At 37.7% G+C, this 12785-nt stretch overlaps 1 protein-coding gene across 2 annotated transcripts; it reads right to left on the reverse strand.

Annotated features, from left to right (window-relative positions):
- Positions 1-359: 359 nt before the first annotated feature.
- Positions 360-10974, reverse strand: mdfic2 (MyoD family inhibitor domain containing 2). Of its 2 annotated transcripts, none has more exons than XM_056459137.1 (4): positions 10790-10974; positions 10617-10693; positions 6798-6968; positions 360-3355 (listed from the first exon to the last, which is right to left on the reverse strand). In XM_056459137.1, the coding sequence occupies exons 2-4, from the start codon at positions 10687-10689 to the stop codon at positions 3099-3101; spliced, it is 501 nt and encodes a 166-aa protein (XP_056315112.1). In that variant the 5' UTR covers positions 10690-10693; positions 10790-10974; the 3' UTR covers positions 360-3098. The 2 variants fall into 2 exon arrangements, with proteins under 2 accessions (XP_056315112.1, XP_056315111.1); XM_056459136.1 differs by having other exon boundaries at positions 6798-6974.
- Positions 10975-12785: the final 1811 nt, after the last annotated feature.

Consider the following 12785-nt stretch of genomic DNA (forward strand, 5'->3'; position numbering starts at 1 on the left):
GACAGGCCTCCAAAGTCTACTTGGAGAGCAATTTATGTGAACCTTTTAAAGTGCAGTGCATAAGAAAAGAAAAGCTATCACTCACATTTTTTGTATATACACTGTAAAAAAAATCTGTAATTTAACTCTTTATTTCCAGCAGCTGGGATGCTGGAAAAAAACGGAAAATAATGGCCGTTTCTGTTAAATTACAGAAATATACTGTAAAATAACAGAGGTTGAATTACAGAAATTTACCAGAAATTTAAATTTAAGGAAATTTATGTATTTTATTTTACTTTTTTTTTCAGCACCCCAAATGAACCGTAAAATTACAGGGTTTTTTACAGTGTAGGTAAATAAAAGCAGCATAAATGTCAGCGGAATGTCTCATAAATGTGGTACTTTAATACAGTAGGTACACCTTGCTAGTAGCGTGTTGGTGGTCCTCCTTTGTCATTAAATATATATGCGCCACAGCCATATCACCCTGCACCCCGAGACCTGTTAAGCTGCGGTCACACTGAGCTTTGTGAGTGCGAAATTCTGTCGTACGGCGCTGCAAAAGGGGGCGGGATTAAACAAGATGATTGGACATTAAAAAAAGCGAGCGATTTGCTCCATGTTTTAAATTTCTGTCCAGAGAGGTCCTGTTTTGATCCTCGATTGGTCTCACGCAGTCAAGTGATGCGATTTCGCAGGTCAGAGTTCACCAAGCTTGAACTTTGCACCGCAGCGACATTCGAAACTTGACGCAAGCCCAGTGTGACCGCAGCTTCACTCACTGAAGCTAAGCAGGGCTAAGCCTGGTCAGTACCTGGATGAGAGACCACATGGGAAAACTATGTTGGAAGTGGTGTTAGTGAGGCCAGCAGGGGCGCTCAACCTGTGGTCTGTGTGAGTCCTAATGCCCCAGTAAAGTGAAGGGGACACTGTACTGTCAGTGAGCGCCGTCTTTTGGATGAGATGTTAAACCGAGGTCCTGACTCTCTGTGGTCATTAAAAATCCCAAGGCACTTCTTGTAAAGAGTGTCCTGGCTAAATTCCCTCCATCGGCCCTCACCGATCATGGCCTACCAATCATCCCGTCCACTGAATTGGCTCTGTCTCTCCACTCCACCAATAGTTGGTGCGTGGTGAGCGCACTGACGCCATTATCCTGTGGCTGCCATCACATCATCCAAGTAGATGCTGCACATTGGTGGTGGTGTGGAGAGACCCCCCTCATAATTGTGAAGTGCTTTGGGTGTATGGCCATACATGATAAATGGGCTACATACAGTACATACACATTACATTACAAACTAATTCTATGTGGTCCACAGTAGGTTAAACAAGGCATTAACATTCCTCAGACATTGATTCATATCGACAGGAGAGCATCACACAGTTGCTGCAGATTTGTCCACACATCATTGGTTTGAGTTTCTCCTTCCACCACATCTCAAAGATGCTTTGTTGGACTGGAATCCAGTGAATGTGAATGCTATTTGAGTTTACTGAACTCATTGTCATGTTCAAGAAACCAGTTTGAGTTTTGTGCTTGGTGTGCTATCCTGCTGGAATTAGCCATCAAAAGATGTGCACTGTGTTCATAATGAGACTAAGATGGTCAGTAACAATACTCAGTTAGGCGGTGTTGTTTAAATGATGCATAGTTGGCACTCTGAACTAAAAGACCCCAAGTGTGTGAAGAAAACACACCATTACATCATCAACAACAGTCTAGACCACAGGTGTTAAAGCCAGTTCCTGGAGGGCAGCAGCTCTGCACAGTTTAGTTCCAACCCTGCTCCAACACACTTACCTGTAGGTTTCAAACAAGCATGAAGGACTCAATTAGTTTGATCAGGTGTGTTTAATTAGGGTTGTAATTAAACTGTGCAGAGCTCCGGCCCTCCAGGAACTGGGTTTGACACCTGTAGTCTAGATTGATGATGCTAGTGAGTTCGGTGAACTGATGACCTTAACTGCCAATCACAGTCATTTTTGTAAACACAATGGGAAATCAGCACTGATTAAGAATGTGCTCAGCAGCGCTTAAATGTTAGCGAGAAATGAAGTTTATAAAACTTCAGTATCATTTGGTACCGAATTCCAGTATCGTGACAACCCTAGTAGATTGATAACTGTCATACAATTCTTTGTGCCATGACTTTTATTAACTCAAAATTAAGAATTAACTTTTAGGAAACAAGCACTGCCTATTTCTCAGGTAACTGCACGGAGGTTTTCCTGTTGTTTGAACAATCAGGTTACTCCGTGGGTATCTCTACCTGATAGCAGAAAACAAATGTTTAGCAAGCCACGACTGCACAATAACCATCCAGCATACTCCTTGGCGTGATCGTTCCCTTACCTTGACCTCTCCCTGAAATCGACGACAGTTACATGCACACAAACACGCGCACAAAAGTGTCGCTTTCCCCATTATGTGACGAGAGCCTGGTGCTGACAAAAAACGATCTATTACACCGTCGCCGTGCACTCGAGAGAGCAGTCTTCCTGAACGAAGAACAAAGGTTGATGGGCCCTAGAAGGACAAGTGTCCTACAAAACACTGTCTCAAACCGGCTGTTAACAACTGCACTCTAGTTTAAACAAGCCATCTACACAGGGACACAGAGAAGGCCTTTTCTCTCCACTTCGCTCTTCATTGTGATAAAAATCGACATAGGTTGACAAAAGGGCCTATTATTGTGTAGAACTATTTACAACTGAGGCTGATAGGATTGTTTTATCAAGTTTCTGATGCATCTGGATGTGCATGCAAGTTCATTTCTATTGTCTTGCATTTGATCAGTTCCGTCAATAAAGGCATAACACTTTTTGTTCTTGTGTTAATTAGGAGAAAACTAGCCAATCAGAGGTCTTTCTTTACTACTTTGCACTTTACTACTTTTTACTACTTTGATCATTGATGTGAGTTAATGGGCCAAGCTATTAAAAATTGGACGAGCTGCACAAAAAGCACTTATAGCATGCTCCAAATGAGCATATATTAGCTTGCATACACACACAGTAGAGTTCTTGGATAAAAATGAGCAACTTTTTCCCTCCCAAAGGGACTTGTAATTGTGAAGTATTCTCCCAATGATGTCTTCAGTTTTGCAGGCACCTCAATGAAAGCAAACCTCTGAAATTTCCATGGCTAGCTCAAGGCATTCCCCTGTTTCATGGCAGGCGTCCATAAGGCCACAGTCAAAATCACAACTGCAGTTCCAGGTGGTGTTGTGTGCAGGTTCTACAGGTGGTGAGAAATGCATGTAGGTTGGGCAGATGGAGTTAGCAGCCCGCTCGCATGTTTCAGGTAGCATGAGGAACATGTCGTAGAATCGGCAGAAGAGACAGTTCAGCACAATCCCGGCACAGAGCTCTAAACAACAAGAGTAAGAAGTCATTTTTTTTCTTCACAGAATTGCTATTTTATTTGACTAATTGCAAGTTCATCTGGAAACTTGCATTTCTCATTTAATTACAACTAGGAAGTAATTAACTTGAAATTGGGAGATTTACATATGCAGAAAATAGGTACAGATACTAGCTATACAGTTGAAGTCAGAATTATTAGCCCCCCTGTTTATTTTTTTCCCAAAATCTGTTTAACGGAGAGATGTTTTCAGCACATTTCTAAACATAATAGTTTTAATAACTCATTTCTAATAACTGATGTATTTTATCTTTGCCATGATGACAGTAAATAATATTTGACTAGATATTTTTCAAGACACTTCTATACAGCTTAAAGTGACATTTAAAGGCTTAACTAGGTTAATTAGGTTAACTAGGCAGGTTAGGGTAATTAGGCAAGTTGTATAATGATGGTTTGTTCTGTAGACTATAGAAAGAAATTAGCTTAAAGGGGCTAATAATTTTGACCTTAAAATGTTTTTTAAAAAATTAAAAACTGCTTTTATTCTAGCCAAAATAAAACAAATAAGACTTTCTCCAGAAGAAAAAATATTATCAGACATACTGTGAAAATTTCCATAATTTGGGAAATATTTAAAAAGGAAAAAAATGCAAAGGGGGGCTAATAATTCTGACGTCAACTGTCTGTCCTCAAATCCAAATAAACAAATAAAACAATGTTCAGACCAAATAAAAAAAATAAAAAATGTGGCTAGTCAAATAACATTATTTGAAGGCGTTTCTTCAAATACATGCAGCTAAATACATGTAGATCCTATGGTTTCATGCAGACATGTATTTTGATTAAGCAAAAAGAAAGCTTATGTTTAATTGTGTATTTAAAATGCACAAAATGCTAACAATAAAATTAGGATTGGTTAAAAACTTCCACCAACTTCAAATGACATTTCCACTGCTGACATTTGTATCTCCGCATGTTTATCAACACAAAATGCATAATCGGAGATGCATAATTCTCCTGTGATGCCTGTTTTTAAGATTTTGCACACTGTTAGTGAAATAATGAAATAAATTAGTGAGATAAATGTGTTCAGTAAGAGAGTTAATCTTCTAAATGTCCGCAGGGCCAGAGAGTCCATGTTTGAAGAAACACCCTTAAACATCTGTGTGGTACAGTACTGAAACACTGCATGTGGAGTCTCCAGCAGAGCTAAGATTATTTTATACAGGGTTCATACACATTTTTACTACAAAAATTCCATGACTTTTCCAGGACTTTCAAGTCAATTTTCATGACCTATTGTTTCATGTAATGTCTACATTTACGTGGTAAATAATCAGAAACGTTTACATTTATTACAGCACATCATAAAAATCGCAATAGTTTCAATTTATTTTTATATCTTATGTAAAATAGATGATGCTAACACAGCACTAATAATGTGAGAGCATGTTTTTGGCCAGGATAAGAAAAGAAGTAAAAACAACTAACCTCCATTCCAATTTACAGATATTTGTCAAACTAAATTTAGATAATCATAATAGTTTGTTAAACTAGTCACAGTAGGTAAAACTACTTCTAATATAAAGCTACAGTCAGCTGCACTGCACTTTTCACTCCATAGACTTCCAGTCATAGGCATGCGAATGCGGCAGACCAGAAACGCAAGCATGTGTTTCGCATTTCACTGCATTCGAAAGTTCAAGCTTGGTGAATTCTTACCTTCGAAATCAAATCAGGTGATTGAGTGAGACCAATAGAAGATAATTTAAAATAAGAAAATTTAAATATGGAGCAATCGCTCACTTTTTTAATGTCTAATCATATTGTTTAACCCCGCCCCTTTTCGCAGCGCCTCATGACAGAATTTCGCAAGCATAAGCTCTTGTGTGACTGCAGCTTAAGTCGCTTTGGACAAAAATGTCTGCTAAATGACTAAATGTACATGTAATTTCCATGACTTTCCAAAACCTTGTGGGTTTTTCTGCTTTTCCAAAACTTTTCCAGGCCTGGAAAATGCATGTCAAAATTCCATGACTTTTCCAGTTTTTCCATGACCCTATGAACCCTGTATATATGTTGCTGAATAATTTGTAAACATTTCCTAATTAAAATGCAGGCTTCATCCCTCCTTTACACATACAGTACATTATAATATGCCACAGCACATCATAGTATGCATTCATTTAGAACTTAACTAAAATGATCACATCTGTCAGTGTCACCAGGAGATACTGTTACCACCACATATGCCACAAAAAGAAATGTTACAAATGCTCAGAATGACATGGCATGGCTTAAAAAGCCCACAGTGTGTTACGCATGTTATAGACCCTAAATGCCTCTTTGAAAACTCTTACCTTGGGATTTCAGCTGATGGGGATAGACACTTAAAGGCCCTTAATGACCTGAAGTCTGTCTGCACCTCTTGTATACAACAGTTTAAAAGCCTCCCAGCTCTCGCTGGGCACTTCTGTACACATGCATAATTTACTGAATCACCTTTTCCTTCCAAAGAAAGACGGAATAGAGCTGTGTGTAGATGTAATCAATTATCATCTGTCTGTATAGGTGTTTCTTCCTCTAGAAAATTATCTGTGCTCTGCTGGAGAGAAACAGGCATTTCGCTGTGATTAAATAAACAGGGGAATGACACAGACTCACGAAATTAGGAGGATTTCAGCATAGTCAACTTAATGTGATGGTCTGTTTTGAAGAGCTGTTTCCACACAGCCCAGGGTCTTATGTAAAAAATATAATAAAGTAAGCTTCAAATGGGGCTTTCAAGCCTTTAAGTAGATTTCAGCATAATGCGGGACAAAATACCCTTGCCTCTGAGCATACAGTAAGAGAAAGAATTAGATTAACCTCTAAATATTGTACCAGGAAAAGCACTGTAACGCATGTGTAAAGCTCGACACTGCGACATAATGACTGCACCTTAACTCATCTGAACCTGCCGGCTGAATGAGGGGAAATATATTGTTCTAATTAATTTCATATTGAATCATAATAGTCACGCACAAGAGTTCTCAGTGCATGATTTAAATAATTCATCTCTATATGTAAGTTTAATCGAATGTGCTGCTTAATTCAGTTATTCAACTGATGTAGACAGCTTTAAAATCGCATGCTTTTCCTTCGTTTTCATTTTAAATTATAGATACCTTTTAATAATTCACAATTTAAAAATGCATAATTATGTGCTTGTGGCAACACATAAATTCATAAAAGAATCAAAGGATTTTTTTTTTAAACAAGACAGTGTATAAAACCACCGCTCGTTTGAGAGAAAATTAGGAGTTGAAATTTTAATCCCAGACAATTCGTGGTGGCAGTTGATGTTGTAATTATTATTCATTAGAGCACTTTAGGGCACTATAGTGGTCTGGGAGAAAGAAAGCTGGCCACTCTGCAAAGCCAGGTGTGATGATGCGTGACTCACCTTCTCTCTCCTGGGACTCAGACAGGGAGCTGCTGGAGGAGGAGGCGCTGCTGTACCTGTCCACCGAGCATAAGGAGTAAGTCAGTTCTGTAGAGCCCGCGTCTGCTTCTCTCTCCCAGGGATCCAGCTCAGGAATGGGCGAGAGTCTTCCAGGTGCTGTGCTGGACACCTCTGTTACTGCAAAAGAAGAGGCGTCTTTGAACAATCTGCATGTCACTTACTGTATGTCTCCAAAGCAATTTTCACTGTATTGAAGGTACACATTTTTGTACTAGTTCTTGCTTTCACTTGGAATCAAACCCACAAACTTGGCTTTGATAGTGCCATCTTCTACTGTTTGATCAACAGAAAGTAAAAGGGAGATAATTATTAATATTATATTATATTATATTATTAGCCTTATTATCACTTTAGACATTACACTATAGAATCATTCAAATACTAGCTCTAAAATGATGTTGGTGATTTAGTAACGGCTTCTGCTGTTCTGACGTCAGCTGCAGATGTGAAGGAATGGCGGAAGAAAGTAGTTCCTAATACAAAATGACTCTTCGTGTTTGATTTACTTTTTTATTTACATGATTATGCCATCGAACTGTTGTATAAATGCATGCAATATCACATGAGTAGCAGTGCAATATGGCTGTATATCGTCACTGGTGGGACACTAAGGCACTCGGCTTGTGGTCTCGTTCCAACCATATCGCACTGCTACTCGTGTGATACTGCTCATATATTATTCATTCATTCAATTTCTTTTTGGCTTAGTTCCTTTATTAACCAGGGGTCGCCACAGCGGAATGAACCGCCAACTTATCCAGCATATGTTTTACGCAGCGAGTGCCCTTCCAGCAGCAACCCATCACTGGGAAACATCCATACACACTCATTCACACACATACACTACGGCCAATTTAGCTTATTCAATTCACCTATACCACATGTCTTTGGATGGTGAGGGGAAACCGGAGCACGCGGAGGAAACCCACGCAAACACGGAGAGAACATGCAAACTCCATACAGAAATGCCAACTGACCCATCCGGGGCTCGAACCAGTGACCTTCTTGTTGTAAGGCGATTGTGCTACCCACTGCACCACTATGATTCTCTGTATATTATATTATATTATATTATATTATATTATATTATATTATATTATATTATATTATATTATATTATATTATATTATATTATATTATATAGGATTTTTGCTCCTTTAGTAATTAAGACTATATAAACGTGTCTCTTCATTTAGTTTAACTGTCAGTTTTCATATAATCCTCTGAAGTATAAAAGGGAACAGTTTATCCAAAATTTTCAATTTTGTCATTACTTTAAATCTCATAGCAGAATGTCCAAATAATTAGTGTGGTGACATTGCTTTTAAAGTAGGATTTTTAAGACGTAAATTAGGGTTGGGCGATGTCGAACAATTTGGCATTGTACGATGTCTAATGTGAAACATAGGATGAACGATGGCATCGTCATTGTAGGTGGCAGTGAATTAATTATTTATGAATAATTAATTAATTCATAACAAATTAATTAGTCTACCGTTTTAATTACCTGATCCGCCTTTTACCCATAACTAAATCATAAATAAATAAAGATAAGTTACACACAAATTACCTGTCAATCACTCTTTCCGCATGACTCTGGCATGAATAGGCAAAGTGATCTGTGTCGTTATAATGGCGTCGACAACCTTGGTTGATAAAAGTGGTGCACAACCAACAGCAACCAACCAACAGTATCTGAGGTTTTCACTAAAATTACTAAGTACAAGCGTGAAAGTGAAAGATTGAAGCAGTGTACTGATGCTGTGACACGTTACCTGATAGATAAAAAAAAACGAAAAGTCGTTAGATAGAGACAAGATTAATTAAATATCATGTTTTTATCACAACGCAATCCAGCGGTACATCCTTGATAAACTGTCCCACGTGCCTTGCTCTTTGGGGTTTTGTGCTCAAAGCACCCGCTGACTGCCTGGAGCTCAGACGTGCGCATATGCTGCAGCGCATGCCAGAGTGTGTGTGTGGTCGCATGATGTGCATTTTCAGCAGTGTAGTGTGGACAGAGATCTTTTCAGAAATGCTAGGTGAAATGCCAGTGTGGACATAAATCTTTTTCGTTCTAAAATGCCATTTTAAAACTAAGATGTATTAGTGTAAACAAGGGCTTAAATGTGTGTTTTTAGGGAGCGGGTTGCTGCTGCGACGGGAGCGGGGCGGAGGATCAGGATGCCAGCTCAGCATCGTGATGTCTATCGGCCATTGGCGATGGACGATGGCATCGTCTATCGACCCAAACCTAACATAAATTATGTTTTCCTCTCAGCTATGAACTCTAAATATAGTGTCAGTGTTATTTGGGTAATTTTATGATGCCCTTTTAGGAGTTTCCCTATTGACTTAAACTGTAATGAAAAGTGTAGAATAAATGATGAGTCCACACAGCTTCAAACAAACAATAACAGTAAGGAGTGCAACACTAAAAATCTACATTACCACAATTCTGCATAAACGTTTTCATGTTACGGCACTCAAAAGTCCCTTGAATGTTTTTAACACTGTTTTGAAAAGCGCTTTTGTGTTCATCTCTGAACAAAGGAGAATGTGTAATTTTTACAGATCTAAAATACACCACCTTTAAATACTCTAAACATCTATCTCTGTAACAAATCCTTGACTATAAGCAAAAGAATCTACGTTCTCTAATCCACCATGTCAGTCCTCATTTCAAAACGTCTTTCATTCTGAAGCAATGTTTATCGAGACCTGTCTAGAAAACATGCTGAGATGTGTTCCTCTGCTCTCACCGGTCTCAAAGAAAGCCCAGAAATCATTCAATAATGAATCTGCCAGATCTGAATGCAAACTATTAATGAATCATTGCTTTGGCTGCACTACCTTGTTTATTTTTTTCTTCCACCTATCCCAAATGAATTATTTAATGTGCTTTTCTCTCTTTTATTTAACATTTAATGTCTTATGATTAATTAACACACGGGACATATTTTCCGTAGAGGAATCTGCATTGTTAGTCCAAAATAAAAAAGAGAAGGAGAAAGACAAATGAAAATGGCTTTGGGCTGTATTGGTCTTTTTTTTTTCGCTCTCTCTCTCTCTCTCTCTCTCTCTCTCCTTCAGATTGAATAATTTAGAAAAGAGGATAAAGAATTGTTTCTCCAGAAAGTTTTGTGGTTTGTCTTCAGTGTTCTCGCTTTGCGAAGTGAATGTGTTTTATGACAGATGCAGAAGATTAATCTTTCGCGTTTTATTATGAGAGCGCATGCTCTTTGACAACAGTCACAGGATTTAAAGAGCAGCTTCAAAATGAGCAGATTCTCAGGTGTGCCATTATCAGCTGCTTACAGCATAGATTTCACACACAAGGCATTTTATGCATGATATAATCTCTAATATCATCTTTCTAATAAATAAATGTATAGGGACCATCTATGAAGTATGTAAAAGACAGTGTGACAACTAGCCCCAATCTCCCCTTCTTAAAGAGTAGCTATGCCATCAAAAATAATAGTTTAAGTTTTGGAAGGATTTACTGGGCAAGGAAAGGGATATTTATAGGGAAAAGGGATAAAAGCACATCCATTATGGGGGACAGGAAGGATTCACCTATTTCTGACAACTGTGAAAGCTAATGCACCGTGGCGTCCTTTAATCAATAACCATATCAAAATGAGTGAGAAATAACGCATTGTTCTCATGCATCTTACTGTACCTAATTGTTGCACAACAGAGGTTTCAGTGTCTAAAACTGATGTGCGAGCATTTTAGTGTACATATTTAACTTACCAGCTTTTATCAAAGAGCTTCTCTCTCCAGTTTGGATCAAATCAAGCTCGATTTCCGACTTTTGTCCAGCCATCTGTCTTACAGTTATATTAAATATCAAAACAGAGATCATGTCAGGTTATTAATGGACCGATTCATTAAACACACTGCTAAAACTATTTAAGAAAACTTACCATTGATATAAGCTTACTGACGACAGTATGAATGCATCACATTCGAGTTTTTAGCAACGCGACACGCCAAATAAACACAAATAAACGTACTATAAGCAGAGAAATGTTAACAAAGTTATTGATATGTAAAAGGGCTCTCTTCACAGCGACAGGAAGCGTTTCGTTTCTCTCAGACTCCCGCTAGTCGTCACTGCTGGTTTAAAGAGAGCTCCAGCTTTGACTGACTTGTCTGACACACCCGAGCATACCGATGACGTCGTGACGGTTATTGCGTTTGACAACACGAGTCAAGGTAACGATGCGTTTTCTAATGTTTGTCATTCAGAAATGATTAATTTAGTGCCAGATCTCATTATCCATGTTCAAACACGTCTTCAGATGCATATTTGATGCTGGTGCTTCTATAAGATGTCGCACTTTTACCCCTCACACGTGTTTCGATCTTCAACTTCAGGTATTTTGGTTCTGTGAAAATATACTCCTAAAACACTGTCACTGGTCTACTAACTCTGTTTAAAAGCAGACATAAGTGCTTCACAGAAGATTTGTATAATTTAGTTTGTTTTATGTCTCTCAACGCCATCTCAATTTCCACCATCTACAAAAATAAATAAATAAATGAGACATAAATCTGCCATGATGACGGTGAAAGTGACATTTTGTTCAGGCTACAATATGATATCATACGTATTTCTTTAAGATTAATCAATAACAATATATGATTTTTATTAAATAGGCTACTTTGCTCATTCATTTGACACTGTAATATAGCCTACAGCAGGGGTGCCCAAACTTTCTTATCAGGGGTTAAACGCAAACTGAGGGTTGTGGGCCGATCCTAAATATACCAAAGTGTATTACATTATAACTTCCTAATTGAATAATATTTAAAAATATAAACACTTTTATCAAATTAATAATTTTAAATATTTGTTTACATTTCATCATGTACTTCGTACAAACAATCCCATTTATAACACAATGGAGTTCAGTGTTTTTTTTACTTGATATAGTGAAATATATGTGTCCTAATAGTGTCTTTAGCAACATGTCACACATGTCAACATCTAAAATAATTGTATTTTAGGGTTTCACGACCCTTTAAAAATATCTGATTAATTCACAACATTTAATTGAAAAATTTGTTTTCAGATTGCTTTTTTGTAGCTCAGCAATTAAACAAACAAACAAACAAAAGGTTTTGTTAAATTAGAAATGACGATCTCTGTTTAAGGGATTTACCCCAACTTTTTCCATCATTTGTCCCAATCTGATTGGTTAGCAGGCAAAATCAAAGGTTACCAACTTTGGCCCGCTGGCCGTATTGGGCATCTCTCGCCTACAGCATACATATCGAAAGTTTGAATGTTTGTTTACACCGAAATAGATGCTTTTTTAAAAATAAAATTATAAATTTATTTTAGATTTTCATCCTGTAAGACTAAAATTACTTTCACTGAAAGATATATCAAATCTATGCATGAAAGGTATTGGAAAACTAATGAATCAATGCATGGTAAAAACTTTCCAAGACAGTTTTTAATGTGATCTGGATCTAACAAAAAGAAAAAAAAGTTTTAAGTGTTAATAAAAACCCACCCTAGAGACATAAAAGTGTCAGAAGTTGAAGAAACACCCAATTATGAATCTACTTTGCAAGGAAAAAAAACTAAACCGTATGCTGTAGCCCACAGCATAACTGCGGTAAAGTTATTTTTTTCACTGCACACAAACATGTCTGCACTGTCTCTACCTGTTTCCAGAAAACCATCTTAGTTCAGTTTTCACACATGCTTCTCATATAAAAGCCAGTCAACAGAGATAAACTGATAATGAGCTCTATTCAGATTTCTCAAGGTTTACAAGCCTGCCAATTTACTCTAACTAGCCTGCAGATTAGAGTTGCATTTTAAAGGGGACCCTGCTGTGTTTGCATATGCTTAGAGAACAAGGGGCCCGCTAATTGAAAAATTAAGATGTGGGAATGTTTGTGGCA

Source organism: Danio aesculapii, chromosome 6 (genome assembly GCF_903798145.1).
Source record: "Danio aesculapii chromosome 6, fDanAes4.1, whole genome shotgun sequence".
Classification (NCBI taxonomy): Eukaryota; Metazoa; Chordata; class Actinopteri; order Cypriniformes; family Danionidae; genus Danio; species Danio aesculapii.

What these genes read in the sequence shown, in the direction of transcription:
- mdfic2 (XM_056459136.1), bottom strand. Translation starts at nt 10,689, where the DNA reads ATGGCTGGACAAAAGTCGGAAATCGAGCTTGATTTGATCCAAACTGGA. An exon ending in AAGCTCTTTGATAAAAGCTG is followed by an intron (nt 6,975 to 10,616) that starts GTAAGTTAAATA and finishes CTTCTTTTGCAG; the next exon opens with TAACAGAGGTGTCCAGCACA. An exon ending in TGAGTCCCAGGAGAGAGAAG is followed by an intron (nt 3,356 to 6,797) that starts GTGAGTCACGCA and finishes CTTGTTGTTTAG; the next exon opens with AGCTCTGTGCCGGGATTGTG.